At 40.5% G+C, this 18,493-nt stretch overlaps 2 protein-coding genes across 2 annotated transcripts in view; one reads left to right on the forward strand and one right to left on the reverse strand.

Moving 5' to 3' along the window:
* Nucleotides 1-12,769, reverse strand: part of tmem144b (transmembrane protein 144b) — a 21,434-nt gene extending 8,665 nt beyond the window's left edge. The window contains exons 1-9 of the mRNA XM_019887396.1: nt 12,567-12,769; nt 12,323-12,484; nt 9,599-9,721; nt 8,147-8,246; nt 7,988-8,068; nt 6,665-6,743; nt 6,126-6,202; nt 2,888-3,006; nt 2,708-2,827 (exon numbers count right to left, since the gene is read on the reverse strand). Of these exons, the coding sequence (XP_019742955.1) occupies nt 2,708-2,827; nt 2,888-3,006; nt 6,126-6,202; nt 6,665-6,743; nt 7,988-8,068; nt 8,147-8,246; nt 9,599-9,721; nt 12,323-12,484; nt 12,567-12,645 (940 nt within the window). The 5' untranslated portion in view covers nt 12,646-12,769. The remainder of the gene's footprint in view (nt 1-2,707; nt 2,828-2,887; nt 3,007-6,125; nt 6,203-6,664; nt 6,744-7,987; nt 8,069-8,146; nt 8,247-9,598; nt 9,722-12,322; nt 12,485-12,566) is intronic.
* A 2,178-nt stretch (nt 12,770-14,947) lies between these two features.
* gask1b (golgi associated kinase 1B) overlaps nt 14,948-18,493 on the forward strand; it is a 10,746-nt gene continuing 7,200 nt past the window's right edge. The window contains exons 1-2 of the mRNA XM_019887478.1: nt 14,948-15,822; nt 18,208-18,404. Of these exons, the coding sequence (XP_019743037.1) occupies nt 15,138-15,822; nt 18,208-18,404 (882 nt within the window). The 5' untranslated portion in view covers nt 14,948-15,137. The remainder of the gene's footprint in view (nt 15,823-18,207; nt 18,405-18,493) is intronic.

Below are 18,493 nucleotides of genomic sequence, written 5' to 3' on the forward strand. Positions count from 1 at the left end.
CCAGAGCATGATGAATCATCTTCAGAACAAGAAGAAATCCCTGAAACTGAAAGAGAGACTTTCCTTTCAAAAAATGGCAAAATAACATGGTCCTCAGCAGCATACAACCAACAAGGCAGGCATGCAGGACAAAACGTACAGGAGCTCTTGAGAAACCTGATGATCCACCTTCCACAGCCACTTCCCGAGCGAGGGCAAGTAAGAAGAAGAAAGGCCAGTTCTGCCATCAAAAGAAGGACTGTAAAACACATACTGTGTGCTATAGGTGAAAGAAATATATCTGCAAAGGCTGTGCACGTGCATACTGCGCTACATCTGCTAATTAGTTGAATGTGTTATCTTATTTTTCATATTTGTGTCTTGTCTTGTATTGTCCTAAATAGTTCATTGGAAGAAAAAAAAGAAAGAATCTTTAGTCATTGGAATGAATACAAATGCATCCATAACTCATTTTCGCACATTTTTCTCCTTTTCTTAAGCTATAGAAATACAAGTGAAGAGGGAGCACTATGTCACACGTAATGTGGTGAAGGACAAGTTGTTTCTTCAAGCAATATGAAATTTGGTGTTTAAAATTCAATTAAGCCGCTTATTTGGGGGGTTTAGTGAAGATGGGTCATTTTGACCCAGAGGACACAGGGTGTGTACAGAAAATGAGGACAACAGGAGGGTTAAAGACAAAGAGACAATTAAAAAATGCGATCCATTCGTCATTAATTTTGATCTCGGACAACATGTCAATACGGCACCATTATCTTCCATCATTTACATTGTATCCACTGATCAGCAAGTATACAGTGCCTGGAAATAAAAAATTATGGAATGTCTGAAATGCATGAAAAGCTTGAGGACTTTTGGAATCCATTGTAATCTCAGCCACAAAAATGTATTTTAACATTCCATGACCATAAATGAATGAAATTAACATTAAAGAAATGAATAGATAAAATATATTCAAGAAATTAATAGTTTCAAAGTTGAGAAAAAATAAATTGGAGCTCCCTCAAAATTCTAATTATCAAACCTAAATACTGTACATGTTTAAAAATGAATGTTGAAAATTGAGGTATAAATTAAACCTGGAAAAATGATATATACTGTATTTGAGATACTATTTGAGATTTAAAGTTTGCATGAACATATGCAACAAATGTACCCCAAATGATTTAATATGTAAAAATGTGGTGAATAAGACTTGCATAACCAAAAAAAAATGTTAAAAATTCGAATGGAAATGGACAAAAAAATATAATTGATCAAATCTTTCAAAGAAAAAAGGTTTCAATAAAACTGACAAAACAAAAATCAATCAATCCACAAACACAATTTTAATTCACACTTATGACAAAATACGTCAAATAAAAAGAACTGCTTGAATTTCATTTCTACACTTGTGTGACATTTAGGGAAATGTTAAAAATTGAGGTGTAAATGAACCAAAAAAATAGAAAGAGATGAAACATGATGTATTTAAAAGTTTCAGTGTGAAGTGAATACAATTTAAAAATTCTGACGGGAACAATTTTCGAAATATTCAAATTGTAAACAAAACAAAAAAAAAACACACTTTGTGGCTCTTTTTGACGCTTGAATGACAAAAGGTGAGCTGTGCACAACGATTTATCACACAAGTATGTCGAGTGTGTCGTCACGTTGGCAACTGAAAATAATTGCCTGTCTGAAAATGGTGATCGTAATTGATAACGATTTCCTGTGAGCGGGCGGAAAGCTTACACAAAGCCAGCTGACTCAACGCTTTGTCCTCATAAAAAAACTGAAGGACATGAGATCTTCGAACCAACGGCATCAAATGAAGTTAATCTCAAGGGTCTAATCTTTAGTTTCCATGACAGTGTGTACAAGTGCATATGCGTGACTCATGCCATTTTCAGTTAGTCGGATGCAGCTAGCAAAGGAAAATGTTATTTTTTTTATTTTATATATATTACTGCCCGAAGACAGCTGGGATAGGCTCCAGCACCCCCCGCGACCCTAGTGAGGATCAAGCGGTTCGGAAAATGAATGAATGAATATATATATATATATATTCAAAATCGAATTGTTTAAAAACCCTTTAAAATTGTTTGATATTTATATCTTCGCCTATTTTCAAATAAATGTACCTTTAATTGCACAAGACATTGAAAACGAACAAGAAACTGAACAAACAAGAGTGGTCCAATCATTTCTTCCATGGTTATATATTGAATTGAAAACAACTTTATTGTCAAATGTGCTGTACGTATGTGTAACATACAGCACAGATGAAATTTCTTCTCTCAACAAAACAAGAGGAGCCGCTGCGGGTGTCCGCGCCGCCATCAAAAGAAAAGTTGAAAAAAAATGACAAAATATGCAACATGTTCTGACATTTAATGTGTACAGATCCTTTTGGTAAATGAGAACAATTGCTAATAGCAGTGATTTATGGACAAAGAACTCAATGGGGACTGGGTACTTAGAACTTTAGTGGAAATTAGTGATGGGAAATAAAACTTCAAATTTGCTTCATGAACCGGTTGTATATATATAATTTTTTTTACTGCTCTCAATGGCAATTGTTTGTTTAAAAACAAGGGTTTAAGAATTGGGAGGTCAGTGTCCTTTCAGCCCAATGTTAAATAGAGAGTGCCATCAAGAGGAGTCAAAAAAGACAACTGGTTCATGAAGCAGAATTAAAGCATAATTTTCCCATCAGTAGACTGACCTGGTAGAACAGCTCTGGAGTAGATCCTTGGCCTGCTCCTCATGGCAACACAATAGATGGCAAAGTACACCGTGCTGGCCAGAAATATCCCACAAGATTCCGCATAGACATAATCTAGATCTACAAGGACCAAAACATGTTTTTTGGACATATATGCACACCGTGTCCCGTGATACATACCGTAAACGCTTGCTCCATGGAACATGCTGTTGCGGTATGACGAATGACTCTTGATGTAGAGCATTGGCGCGAAGGAGAAGCCATAGAAGATACCCGTCATCACGGCCAGCAGGTAGCCTCTGAAGATGGCAAAAAAATGGATGGGTCAACATGGCCATGAAATTATTCTAAGATGAATTTCATATACTTTAAAAAAACAAAAAACAAAAAAACAATCATAATACTTGGCATGCCTTTTCAGGCTGGTGAATATTTGTGTGTGGAAACTATTATTGTGACTGCACATATTTGAAAATTAACCCCCCGTAACCAGTTTCACTTTTGAACACATTTGGTGGGTATGTCTATCATGAGTAAAACCACCAAAAATTCAAGAAACCGTGGCTGAAAAGACAGCAGAGTCATCATTTAGGTTTAACATGGCCATTATGGATCTCAAAAATTACCCCGTCAGCAGTTTCACTTGGCAAGATGAAATTTGTGCATAATGCCTGTCATAAGTAAATCAACGAAAAATTCTCAAGAAGCCACCCAATAAAAGACTCAGAAACAAGTCTCAAAAGACATTTGTGCAAATATACAGGTAATAATAATAATAATAATAATAATAAATGCTCTTGCGATGCAAGGGCCCAGTCTCATTCGGCTGGGTCATCACAGTGTGTAGAGCCAATCAACTTCACCAGGGCCCGCCAATGACCATCGCCATGGGCCAGGTCCGCTGCGTCCGCCAGGGTAAGGCCCTAGTGCTTGAGATCCTCCCTAATGACATCAAGCCACCTGGTGTGGGGTCTGCCGGGTGGCCTTTTCCAGCCGTCTGTAGCTGGATCGAATGAAAACATGGCGCGAGTGGGGTGTTCCAGGCGTAATCGGAAGAGATGTCCAAGCCAACAGATGCACCTCTGAGCTGCCAGTCGAGAGGCAGGGGGCTGAAGAGTATGTTTTCGGAGGTCTGTATTGGTAACATGGAGGTGCCAGCTGATGTTCATGATGGTTCTGAGTGACCTGCTGTCAAAGCCATCGATCCTCTTGGCCAGGGTCTTGTTTAAAGGCCAGGATTCTGCACCATACAAGAGGATGGGAAGAACTGCTGAATTATAGATGCGCATCTTGGTCTTTGGGGACACTGAGTGGTGGCACCATAGGGGCTGCCATAGCTGCGGCCGCGAGGCCGCGTCTGCGGTTGATCTCTGGCTTGAGATCGCCGCTGCTTGTAATGGTGGAGCCCAGGTAGATGACGGAATTTACTAATTGCACTTCGTCTGTGCCAAAAAACAGTGGGGAAGGGTGGGGTCCGTCACCAGTATACATAAATGTTTTCTGCCAGCTTTGCTGCTTCTGTTTGGTACACGGAGAGAGCACTGCTGAGGTGTTGGAGGGTGTTGCTGAACAGGGTGGTGTCATCAGGGTATTCAAGGTCGGTCAGGTGGAGGTTGCCAAATGACACGCCTGACACTTGCTCCCAGACTCGGATCATAAGGTGGTCAATGACAGTTAAAAAGGTCAGGAGCAGCCACGCAGCCCTGTCTGACCCCACTGTTAATGGGGAACCACTCTGAGTACCTCCCATTCACACAAACACAGCTCTCTGAGTTGTTGTCGTGTCTCAGGAACAATGTGGTTATTTTGGGTGGCACTCCGAGATACTTCAGAATGTTCCAAAGGGAGAGGTGGTCAACTGTGTCAAAGGCAGCTTTAAGATCTATGAAAGCTATAAAGAGATGTTGGTCCTTGCGAAACTCTCTGACCTTCTCAACAATAAGTCAAATAGCGGAGATGTGGTCTATACTGGACCGGTTGGGCATGAAGCCAGCTCGTTGAGGGTGGCGGTGGTTTCGAATGGCAGGAAGAGCACGGGTGAGAAGGATATGGGTGAGGAGTTTTGCAGGTATGGAGAGCGGTGAGATGCCTCTGTAGTTGCTGCAGAGTAGCTTGTTGCCTGTCCTTTTCGAGAATGGCAGGATGATGCCCCAGGTCCAGTCTGTGGGGGGCTCTTCTGCCACCCACACGTGGTTAATGATGTGGGTGAGCCACTGGGCCATGGAATCACCACCTTCTTTGAACAGCTCTGCAGTGTTGGAACAGATTCTAGGGGCCTTGTGATTTTTGAGTGTTTTTATTGCTGCTCTGACCTCATCGACTGTGACTGGGTCAGTTTTGCATTTGGGGTTGGCGGAGTTGGCAGCAGTAATCAGACAGGGGTCGGTAGGGACTGGAAGATGATGGAGATTACTGAAGTGCTCTTTTGGTGATGCAGGTATATACAGGTACAAGAAGTCATCTTGGACTTGTTTTTTCACACACATTTACTGACAATACACCTTTTTCGCCAACAGCCACCTTGGATAATGAGCAAACTTGAGGCCCAATTTCTGTTCCTGGTTCAAGGTAGTACTGTATATTCACGCCTAACCGAGGCTTTGGAATACTCACAAATCCCATGCCAAAAATCGTTAATTGGGCCCAATTTGGACATTTTCTTTTGTTGTCAGCAGTTCAGACTTAATGGCTGCGGGTTGTGTAACATTGAGGTGTGAATCAAACTGCTGCTGTGCACCACCTCCTTTTACATTGTAGCAAAGGCCCCCCGTTCCCAAAATGTACACAGCATTGAGGCAGTCTTGTGTGATTTTCATCATTTTTTTGGACCTGTTAGCAGCTTATTGCTGGTGAATCTGGAACTATTGTGGGTGGGATACAACACTGGGTTGACTGAAAATTTACTCCTCATTAGAGAACCGCAAGCTGTGCAAAAAGTACACCAATGAAACATTGAACAGTTGAACAATTAGAATTTCAAGTTTCGAGACTGTCAAATTAAGTTCACCTTTAAAGGTTTTAGTGCATTTTCAGTTTTTGGGTCGATCCTGAACTTTTGCCCAAAAGTCCAGAATTGGTAACTTTGTGTGTGTGTGTGTGTGTGTGTGTGTGTGTGTGTTTTGGAGTTTTTTGTGAGTGATATAGTAAGCTAAAGTTTCTGATGATCTGACTCATTAGCCGTAGATAGATGATATAAAAAGTAAGGGACATAACATTGAACTTTGAGGGACACCACACATGCAGCAAAGAGGAGGAATTGAACAACAGAATATGGTCTCACCAAATAAGACGGTGAAGGGTGTACTGCTGTTGATTAAGCTTAGACAACTCTCAAATGCTGTTCTGTGCTGGATAGGCTACTGACATTTTTGGGGTGTGGCTAAGGAAAATACAACAATCGAAGTGAAGTTTAACTCACATGAAGCGTCTGCGTTTGGGTCCAACAAAGTCTATCCAAAACTTGGGCGAAGCTGGGCCATAGGTGTCACATGATCGCTGAAAGACACAGATGCATCAAAATCAAATTTATTGGCCAAGTATGTTAAAAAACACATGGAATTTACTTTCCCTGTTACAACCTGTCCCCGGGAAACAAACAAAAAATTACCAACAGAGGAAGACAGAACAGGAAGCCTGGCAGTTCTGTTTCGTGCCCAGATATCTTAGATGTGAAAATGAAAGCAAAAAGGGAAGAGGGGGGAAAAAAAAACTAACCATTCTCCTTGAAGGAGAGCATGGCTTGACCCTGAGAAAAAAAAAAACCTAGGCACATGCAGCGTACATTGAAAAGACATGTACAACAAATCAAGACTACATGTAGTGAACATGGAGAATGGAGGGTTGAGGGGGTAGCACGACGGAACCAGTCTGACACACACACACACACGCACACACACACAAGACCAGGTTTACCCACAATGCCTGTGGGAACGAACGTCATGAGCAATATGTACCAACCCTGTCGATGAGTAATGGAACAATTTCAGGATCGGGATGCAGCTGGACATCCGTTTTCACGCAGAAAAAGATGATACCACTGGAAGGAAGACCACAATAATCAGGTCTGGAAGTATACCGATTTTTTTTTTTTTTTTTTACATCCAACAAAATGTCTCCAAGGTGCCTGGAGTGAACACACTCTTAATAGTGAATACTAATACTAACAGACAAGATGCCGATGAGGGAGGAAAAAAAAACTGCAGTACATTTTAGTGTTTACCTTATTAGTCTTGATTTTGACTGAACAAGAAGCCTATCGATTTTGAATTACATTCAACAAGTAGACCAAAACCAAACTGTTTAAATTTGTAGCAATTTTTGTTGGTCGTGAGGTACTGATGACAACCTGTTGATTTTGAAGGATAGAGGACAATATAATTGAGAAACATTCAATCTGGACTTATGGCAACACAAGACAACTACTGGTATTGAATAAAATCCAACACATACACCAAAATCAAACCTTATTTTGTGAAGATTTCACAAGTTTTGGTTTGTCAGTGTCAATAACCTATTAATGTTCTTTTTTTACATCCAACAAAATGTCTCCAAGGTGCCTGGAGTGAACACACTCTTAATAGTGAATACTAATACTAACAGACAAGATGCCGATGAGGGAGGAAAAAAAAACTGCAGTACATTTTAGTGTTTACCTTATTAGTCTTGATTTTGACTGAACAAGAAGCCTATCGATTTTGAATTACATTCAACAAGTAGACCAAAACCAAACTGTTTAAATTTGTAGCAATTTTTGTTGGTCGTGAGGTACTGATGACAACCTGTTGATTTTGAAGGATAGAGGACAATATAATTGAGAAACATTCAATCTGGACTTATGGCAACACAAGACAACTACTGGTATTGAATAAAATCCAACACATACACCAAAATCAAACCTTATTTTGTGAAGATTTCACAAGTTTTGGTTTGTCAGTGTCAATAACCTATTAATGTTCAAGTATATACTGTTAGTCAAACTTTAGGGACAATGGAACAATTGATTTTGAATCATATTCAATGAGTACATAAATCCTAGCAACCCATGGCCCCGATTTTGAAGGATAAAAGATGATGAGGTATCAACGTAAGCTCTAAAACCCAACATGACCTATTTGCCGGCACAACAAAACCTATTGATTTTCATTTGTTCAAAGGAGACCATGGTTGCCAAGGTGGTTCTTCCCGCGAAAGAATGCTCCAGCATTACTGTTCTCTTCAATTTGAAAAGATTTTGTATTGAGGACATGGTGCTGGATGGTAGTACTAAAATGAATAGTTTACCTGAGAAGACACAATCCGGCGCCGCAGTAATTCAACGCCGGCCGGGAAACCTCATCGGCGGTGATCCCAAACCAGCCGAACCTGAGTCGTGTTGGAATCCAATCAGACACAGGCCTACATAATGCGGGCTTCATATGAATTCAAAATAAATGAAATCACCTTGAAGTGGCCCAGCTAATCAGCAAACTGGAGGACCCCCAGATTAAAATCCCCAGGCCGAGGCCAATGGCTTTGACGATGGTGACAACCATCACACTGCCTGAAAACGATGCACAAAGACAACATTTCAGGCAGACTTTGGCTTCGACTGTTCACACTATGTAGAAAACTCATCTTTGTAGCAAAGTGTCCACAATGGGCAACATCCAACGTCATCACCACAGCTTTTCAAAATATTGCCTTTTTTTGAACACTGTTAAGACTCGGTCCTCAAAAAGACAAAGTGTCAATTATTGATGGATAAACTCTCCACTCCAGTGTGCTCACCCCAGATTCCCTCAAAAGAAGAGGACAGTCAAACCTGTTCAATTTGATCTTTCATGGCTCTGATTTCAAGCACAATGTGTGTCTTATGTGGAATGAGAGGATGTTAAATTTGGATCCATCCGGATTTGACAACCATCAACACGGGGGGGGGGGGCATTCAAATGAACATTTTCAGGTCCATTTTAGTGTGAGGCATTTTTTTTAATTCATAGGAAAAAAAAATCACTATTAAAAAAAAATTGTGACGAAAATCACAATTAGTTACCATATCCTGACAATTGAGCTGAGAAAGTCATTTCCCAGGAAGACCATTAAAATATTCAGTAAGAGCATTATATATCACTGGAATAAAGTTACAATACGATAAAAAAAAAAAAAGTCACAAGACATTGGAAAATGAAGTCACAATATAACAAGGAAAAGAACTTGAACATTATGACAGTAATCATGTGACTAGATTAAAGATGGTTGCAATATTAGTAGAAAAAAGTGAATCTTGCAAGAAACTCATTATGGAAAAAGTTGCAACATGAGAACAAAGTCATAATACTACAAAATAAGTCACGATAATTCAAGAACAGATTTATGTAATGAGAATAAGCAGAAATATTACAAGAAAAAAAGTCTGTTATGTGAATTAAGTTACAAACACAGCCATCATATGTGGCAAACATCTAACGGAAAATCACTTAACACACTGAAAGCCTACTAGAACATCTGAACTTGATTTTGAGTTCACTACAAATGATGGCAGTTGTGATCTTCATTTCACATGAATTTGAATGAGATTGGTTAATTCTGAGTACAGTAACATCTCCCCGCCCCCTTTGCAGCAAGAGGGTGTGCACACTTGTTCACCCACATTGCCTCAATTATTTTTAATTGCCCTATCAATGTTTATTTATTTTACCAAATGAGTTTCACAGGTTAGTGTGAGACTCTTTTGTGATTAAGGGCAAGAAAAAACAATTTGATTTGTGTTATAGGTCACATTCCTGTTGGAATTATTTTTAATGTTTTATTTTTGCGTTTTGTTTAGATCACCAAAACGTGCCATCCAAACATGGCTGTGTGTAGACTTTTTACAGCCACTGCTCAGTCAGCTATACATTATCAATTTCATACCTGTGGCCCAGATGGCACCGCCGATCATTGCCATAGGATAGAATTTGGGAGAGTGGAGCATCACGTCTCCGATCATGGCCACCGACCAGATGCCTGTGCAGTACATCCACTGGAAAAACATTCCTGCTCAAAAGAATACAACAAAAGTCGCAGAGGCAATTGTGTGGAAAAAGACAAAACAACATTGTCTATTCATGCAGTCACGTTGGAGTACTGCGTACCAAGTGAAGTGTATTTTTTTAAAATTTGGACTCTAGGTATTGTTCCGAAGCAAATGTTGATCCATAATTGCCAAAAACCCATAAATTAAAAGTGAGAACTAAAGTGGGCTCAGTAATTTGGTCAATTTTAAGTAAAGTGAATAGAAAAAAATCATTTAACTTTCTGATGAATGCAAGAGTATCAAGCCTCAACAACTGATTCAGTAAATCTTGCAAGGCAGTTTTATATGTGTAGCGCATTTCATACACAGGGTAACACAATGTGCTTCATATCATTAAACGCATTTACAAAGGGGTGAAGACATTTCAAATCAAAGTAAAGAATATACATTCTGCTACTGGTCCATGAATCATGAAATGGTTTTTGGGTGCTGAATACATTTAGCTGCAGAGGCGATTGCTCTAAGATTGCAAGGGAAGCTCTGCTTCCCCTAAAATGTCAAAAAATAAGTGATCAAATACCTGTATATGTGTGTACATACAATTGTGTGTACATGTCTTTGACTAAATATGCACTGCAACGCGCTCAACTTTTGTTCCGAATCAGCTTCTTATTACTGGTTACGACACGGCCCTCTTCTCATTCATTCCCGCAGCTTCACTGTGCTTTAAACTGTGTGGACGCTGAGCGTCTACGGCGCGGACGCTGGGCGTCGAGAGTTCAGTGTAGGTTGTCCCAATGCATCGAAACGAGATGAGTCATTGGATAAACGCCGCTTCTGTACCGCCCATCGGACGCTCAGTGTCTCTGGAAGTCTATGGACAGTGGGTGTTTATCGGCTGACCCGGACGCTCAGCTTTTCTGCATGATGATTGGATAATCTGTCTGAGGCTGAATCTCTTTTTGATTGACAGCGAAATGAGCCAATCACCGATCTTTTGGTGTACGCATCTGTGGGAGCATTTTTCAATTCTCATTCTGTTCTGAGTTGAGCTGGAGACTTCTAATCGAAGAGACACTCTCTTTGTTGAAAACGACTCGCGACAGATTAATCTTTTATTTCTGGTGTGTTTTATTGTAGTTGCTTGTGTTCGCAGACTGACATATCACCACAGTTAAGACCCTGGAAAAGAAGCTGATATGACAAGGTCACATAATTTTCTTGAAAAGGAACGCAGAGTAGAATTCACGTACAGTATAAATAAACGGACACATTTTATGATGTAGGCCGAAATTGAGCTTCCCCTCCTTGACAGACCAGCATCAGCCACTTTTTAGCTGCTATGCTGCATGCAAATGGAATAAGATGCCAACAGAACTGAAGTCAGGCCGAGTTTAAATGCATATTCATCCAGGTGAAAACTGTGCTCTTTTCCCCTCATACCTGTGATTAGGTCTTTCAAAGCATTTTTAAAACAGTGTTCTTGCACTGTTCATTTTGCATGTTCGTAAATTCACTAACCTACTTTGATTATTTGATTTTTTAAAAAAATGTCTTCCACTCTTTGTAAATTGTTTTAAAATGTTGTGCTTTTAATTTTGTAAAGCATGTTGCGTTACCCTGTGTCGGAAATGCGCTACAGTATACACATAAAGCTACCTTGAAAGATTCACTGTAGTTGCCATACTGACGTATGGCGGCAGGACTTGGCTGCACTCCACACTTTTCATGATCCATCAGTGCAACACTGGGCCAGTTCCCATAGCCACAACTCATCTTGGAATGCATCAGCGCGTGAATGCTATTTATCATCTTCAAGAAATGTTGATAGGTTTGACAGATGTTTGGACTTAGACCAACCAGTATTGCAAATTGTTATCTCCCTCCACCACGCCCACCCCAGTGTGAGGAAACCACAATTTCTGTAATGTCAAGTAACCAGAAAAGGTACCGTAAATTATTGTTGTATAAATCAAGAAATACCAACATTCAATTTTATTGTACCCCAAAAACTATAAATCACTCTTGTGAAACTGACAAAAAAAATTGAGTCTCCTCTCTCGAGTTCTCAGTTTCTGAAGAATTCTTTTCTATAAATCTGTCAGCATCCCAACAAACATTGATTGTGAATCAATCATACCTTGTGTTGCATTTTTGTTTTTCAAGCAATGTTCGGCCTGTTGATGTTACAAACCTCCAACATTTATTCCCAAAAAGGTGGCTGCTCTAGAAAAAACATTTGCTCATCATGGATGGCGGATTATTTTCTCAGAATTTAGTAAAAGTAGTCATTTGAAAATGGCAGAGATTTATAGAAATAGTGGTGCATATGATATGTATCTGTTTTCTAATGATTAAGCGAAATCATTAAGATGATCAATGTCTTCACATAAATTGAATAACAAATGTAATTTAAGCAAATGTGTTACTTCAGAAATGTGTATCAAAAGGTGTCACCCCTGGAATTAATCCCAAATTGTAGTTCGCAGTTCCAAAAAAAGATCAGTGACATCTGACCTACAACATTTGTCGTGTCCTCAAAACCCTTTTCTTTTGAGTCACGTTCATCATGTAGAACGAAGACCGAACCTTTTTTATAAATCCAAATCAACGGCACTCACCATCTCCGGTCTCGATGCGTTTAACGGAAACAAAGCTGCTTCCATACAGCAGCACAGCGGCCACATTTGCCACCATTCCGCAGGTGAAACGTGTCATATTATTGGTGGAGTTAAAACCAAACGTTCCATTTTTTGCTTCAACCTCTTCATCTCCAGAGCCACCTTCAAAGGGAAGAACAAAAAGAAATTTTCAAAGCCAAAAATAAATAAATAAAAAATAGCAGATTTTGCCATTAATTCAAACCTGATGCCTTTGCTTGCTTGCCATAGCAACGGGCAATCAAAAGCGGGATGACAAGTAAAGCACATTTGGCCACAAACATGTTCCAGAAATTCAACGTGATATCCGGGGCGGTGAGATTCGGCTGGGGTTCAATTCCTCAGGTCAGCGTGCAGTAATGGGTGCCTGCCAGGTGCTGTCAATCAACCAATCACCGAGTGAATAGTGCCAGCAGGGGGCAGCGCAAATTGGACCATGACACGCAGAGCTGTCTTGTTAATTGTTTCCTTTTCTTTTTCTTTTAATGAAAACAAGTCTGCATGCTACTGGTCTAATTATTTTGGCCCAGGCAATTAGAGTTGTTGAATAAGCCTGGAATCTAAAATTAAGTTGGTTATGTGGCGAGAACAGCCGTAATGGCATCCACCAGTGTAAACGCAGTGTGGGGGAAAAAAATCCCAGTAAAATTGTTCATGTCCATTTTAGTGCAGAAACAATGCAGTCAGACTGTTGTGAAATTCAAGTTCAAATAGTGCAAGAAAAATGTTGCAATATTTTGTCATTATCTTACAAAAATTATGTTGACATGTTTGGGGGGGGCGCAATTGGGTCACAATGTAAGGGGAAAATTGCACTGTTAAAAGTTTGGAAATGAAATATTGTAAAATATGTAAAAATGTCAAAATGTGATGCAATCTTATGGAAAAAGGTGTAATGATAAGTTTCAATTCTACGAGAACAAATTTGAATGTAAAATTGTAAATCGACAACAAAACAGTCACAATTTAAAAATAAAAATGCAACAATTTAATTATGAATATAGAGATGCAGAATTATTAAACTTCTCACAAAAAAACATAATGCACTGCAAATGAAGTCTCATCAATCTGAAAAAAAAATCAGAAAACTATGATAAAAACCCTTATGATAATATAAACGCAATTTAGGAAATAAACTCACATTATTCAAAGAAACAAGTCTTCATATCGCTTGAATGTAATCACAATATTCTGAGAAAAAGGCGCCAACATTGGAAAAAAAATTGCAACATGAAAACACAGTCGCAACAGTTCGAAGACGTTTCAGTGTTATGATATATTAAGCAATATTATGATAATTATGCTGTGTAAAAATATGGCTATGAGCATTTTATAAGAAAACAACGTTATAAGAATATGGTTGCAATATTTTTCAGGAAAAAAAAATCATGTGATGATGTAATATTATGAACAAAAGGGAGATTGTTGGTCGAATAATGTAACAAAGCCACAAAATCCAAACCTGGAACTGTGAGGTTCCAGCCAACCCTTCTTTGCGTTGCCATGCCAACTGGAGCCATCATACTGACAATTGTCCGTTTACCTCCATGTTGTTAATATCAGCGATAAGGCACTTTGCTAATCAAACTAATGGTTTCTTTAGGACAAAAATATGCAGCGTGTTGAGGGAGGAATCCACAGACAACCCGGAGACACAAACACAATGTGTCTATTTTGGAACTACTTTACATCCATTGCAGGAAATCCTGTAACACTGTTGGCCAAGCTTTCCTCCCTCGTGAAGTGAAGTTATTTTTCTAGCTCGGTATTTTTTTTTCTAACCTGTTGATACATTTCCCTAATCTTTGTCCTTGTTAATTAGTTCAATATCCGCCAGCAGATGTCGCCTTTGACACTTGAATTTCTAACGACGCGTGCTCGTGGTTTCGCATTCGTCTCTGGCGGTTTAAATGAGATTAAATCACATGACACACAAATGAAGTGCTGCCACGCACAGAATGTCAGTTACAGGAAAAACGACGTGCAACCAATCACAATGACATGTTGTAACATGAACAAATGTAATCTTACTCCGAGGTCAGTGAACCTTCGGATTAGAATGCATTAAAGCAAAAATTTGCAAATCAGGTTTAGAAATTGCCGAATTAATAAAGTAATTTGGAATCGAATTAGCTCAATTCATCAGGAAAGTAGCTTATTTTAAAACTCGAGTAACGAATTAAGTAATTAAATTAGTTTTTAAGGTAAATGTGGCAACACTGATTAAGTCAAAATATTAGGAGAAGAATGTACTATTTTAGAAAAAACGCTGCAACTATTACAAATGTGGAATATTGATGGTATTCATGCAAGGTAAAATATTTCAAGAAAACGTAACATTGCAAGGAAAATATCATCATGTTAACAGTATGAGAATAAACAGCAAAATTATAATGGAAAATAATAAGAAACTTCCTAATTTTGCAACAACTAAGGTTGCAATATTACATAATAAAGTCACAGCATTATGAAAATGTTATTGTTGCTTTTTAAACACTTTTAAAAAGTTATTTTGTTTGTTTATTTTGTGTTTGGTTGAACACTACCGATCAGTATGTTGACACGATAAAAATAAAAATCCATGCAAATGGGTGTTTTACCGGCAGAATAGGAATCATGTTTATTCTGCTGGGTGGGAATAAGAATTATAAAAAGGTCTGGTTGGTCCATGTGGGTCAGGAGTGAGTTTCCAGTGCGCAGTTGCATCCTGTCAGCCCAACACTCCCAAACATCCCTCATTTCGAGTTCGGCTCGGTCCACCATGCCAAGAACATAAATGGCTCGGAAGGGTCGCTTCCATCGGCTGTGCGTCTTTCATCCGTCCGGATTCTGGTTCCGGAGGCGCCTTCTTCCCAAAAAAACTTTAACAGCCGCTCTTGTCTGCGCACTATATCTGTTTTTCACCCAAGTGGACCTCTCTCTACGGAGCCCCAACTGGACTACAGCCGGACGGAACCAAGTCACGCCGAGGGGTGTGATGAATGTTGGTTTGGTGAGCCAGGACTCGGCGGTTCCGACCCACTCCAACGTAGTCTACATTACCCTCAAATCCAAGCGGCTCAAGCCGGCCAACATTCGCGGCACTGTGCGACCCAAACTGCGGAGGAAAATGAGAAGAACTGCGCTTCCGCATTCGAACTCCAAGACCGGATTCGAAACGGAGCCTCCCGTGAGTTCTATCCGCATATACAGCCGCACTCCTCCGCCGTGGCTGAGCGCACACGACGTGGGTACCATGCGCGCTCTCGCCGGTGCCAAAGTTTTACGCGTCGAACAACCACAAGGAGCTCCTTGGCCACTCTTGGTCTTTGAGGAAACCCGTCCGGAGGAGCCGAACGCGGCGTTCGGACTCGCCCTTGACCCGGTGGACTCGGTGGAGGTGTTCGCCTTCCATTTGGACCGAGTGCTAGGACTCAACAGAACTTTGCCGGCCGTGAGCCGGAAGTTAGCCTTCTTGCACGGTGGGTCATTAAATAATAACCACAGTCAGATGACATAATCAAAGGTGGAAATAACACTTGCACTCTTTACTTAAGTAAAAATACAGACACTTTAGTGACACACGACTGGTAATGATTCAAATCAAGTTTACTTAAAAAAAAAATCTCTACAGAAATGGATTTTGATAACTTGGCAACACAACAACAACGAAATAAAATGGGTTTTATATTTTTTGGAATCTGAAGAAAACCCAGCAAAGGAAGACTGGAGCTGAGTTTGTTATCCCAAGGCCCAAAACTGTGCGACAGATGTCCTAACCACTCATTCACATTCCAAAACAAAGCAACATACTTTAACAAAAACAGCAACATTGCTATCATCTGTTATTAGTAAATACAAGGGTGTCAGTTCCTTTACCCACTATTCATAGGCTACCCACATGGCTACAGAGCAACTGAACAGCTAATTTGCCCATTACTTTATTCTGATTTTGTTAAATATCTACAGGTATGTCGATGGCAAGTAAGGTAAATGGGTAGCCAGCTGAACAGATAATTGGCTTGTGGATAGCTAGTTGTGGTAGACAGGTTACTGGCCAGGTCAATATTTGTCTATTGGCTCAAATTGGCATTGGCCATTTTTAAAAGTCCAATAGCTGATAAATGATCGTTATTCTGAGATGTTAAGTTTTTTGCAGGCACCACATACTGGTGACCTGGTGATCAGTAGCTGCATTGAGGATGAAGTTTTTTTGTTTTTGAAGTTAGAATAAAGATAATACCGTCACGGTGGTCGACCGGTGAGCACGTCACAGTGCAGAGGTGCAGTGTTGCTGTGTGGCCCTCCTGTGTGAAGTTGGCATGTTCTCCCCGTGCCTGCATGGGTTTTCTGCGGGTACTCCGGTTTCCTCCCACACGCCACAAACATGCATGGCAGGTTAATGGAGCACTCTATATTATCCCTCGGTGTGAGTGTGAGTGTGGATGGTTGTTCGTCAATGTGTGCCCTGCAATTGGCTGGCAACCAGTTCAGGGTGTACCCCGCCTACTGCCTGAAGACGGCTGGGATAGGCTCCAGCACGCCCCACGACCCATGTGAGGATAAGCGGATTGGAAAATGGATGGATGGATGTAGAAGCTAAACGGGTCGCTAGCTGACAAGATTCTTTAAATAGGTGTTAGAGGAATCTATGAGCAAAATTGTATCATGTTTAAAGTTTCATTTAATTTGGGCACATCTAAACGTTTGGGTGTGTATCCGGCACCCCCAAATGCCTGTGCACAAAGGTGCCGGCCATCTGGCCGGAGGGCTGTTGAAGTCCACAATTAGGACGTCAATGCAGGTGGGCGATCACAGGGGAGAGGGCGAAACTCGGTCACAAAAGGGGAATGAATAATTCGGGAACAGCGGTTGAACAACAAAAGACGAGTTGAGAACACCCGTCCCGTCCCGCCCAGGCGACATTTGTCGTCCGCAAAATCTGCAACATGTTGATACAGTGTAGTAGACCAGACAGAAAGGCGCCAATGTACTGGTGGTTCAAAGCTTAAACTCAGGTAACCAATCACTACCGAGGGGCCGGACCGGGGGTGCGGTATGCAAATGTCGGGGGCAGTGTTTTCCTTGTATGTTACAATAAAAGTCTGAATTGGCGGGAAGGGAGCTCGAGTGTGCGATCATCACACTAAACCGTCGTTTGCTCTCAGAGATCCGCTCCCCCCGATATTAAAGGCAATTTTCCTGTCTGCCGAGTCATTTCTTTAACTTTGTCCGAGAAAATCTCTGACAATAGGTCCATAGATGGATCGGTAGATAGGCCTACCAATGTACTGTAGCCATGTAAATAAGTTTGTAGTTGAGCAGATTGCTATCTAAGAGGAGGTATGGTATATACCAGTGTTTTTCAAACTTTTTTGGGCTAAGGCACACCACTTTCATTGTTAAAATCTCGCGGCACACCACTAGCTAAATGTGAAAAAAAAAAAAACAAAACGCTTATTTGAATAATGAACGTGTTATATTGTTACTATAACCGTTTTTAACATTGAAGAATGACGTTATAACAGCTTGAATTGGAATCAAATGAACACAAAGAAAAAAGTTTTCTCATCTTTCATATTTATTGTTTCACCGTCGTCCTAGCATTCATGCATCACAAATTCGCTTGTCTCTCGTCTAAACACAAGGCAATTGGCTAGCTGTTGCTGCTCCCTAGCGGTATGGGAGGGTACTACATGATTACTTTCTGGGCGATAGGCACACAGGCGTACAAATTGGATATTTTCCCGCGGCACACCTGACAATGTCTTGCGGCACACTGGTGTGCCACGGCACAGGGGATGAAAAACACTGGTATATACAGTCTGGTGGTCATAAGTATTCATTCGGTTGTCTTCCCTGTCTAGATGGCCAGCCTAGTCCAGTGGTGGCATGGGAGGCATCGCTCCACCCGGATGGTGTGAGCCTAACATGGGCTGAGTACCAGAGGTCCCTAAAATACAGGTGTTGGGTTCAGAATGCGGCCCCGAAGGTTGAGTCAGGCTGCTCCGCCATCCATCACTACGAATGGAGCAAACTGGCACTTTTTGATTTTCTCTTACAGGTAACAGAATATTGAATACCATTTAAAAAAGTAAAACACACACATATACATTCAGTGTGTGTGTGTATATATATATATATATATATATA

This window comes from Hippocampus comes, unplaced genomic scaffold, assembly GCF_001891065.2.
Source record: "Hippocampus comes isolate QL1 unplaced genomic scaffold, H_comes_QL1_v1.1 scaffold202, whole genome shotgun sequence".
Classification (NCBI taxonomy): Eukaryota; Metazoa; Chordata; class Actinopteri; order Syngnathiformes; family Syngnathidae; genus Hippocampus; species Hippocampus comes.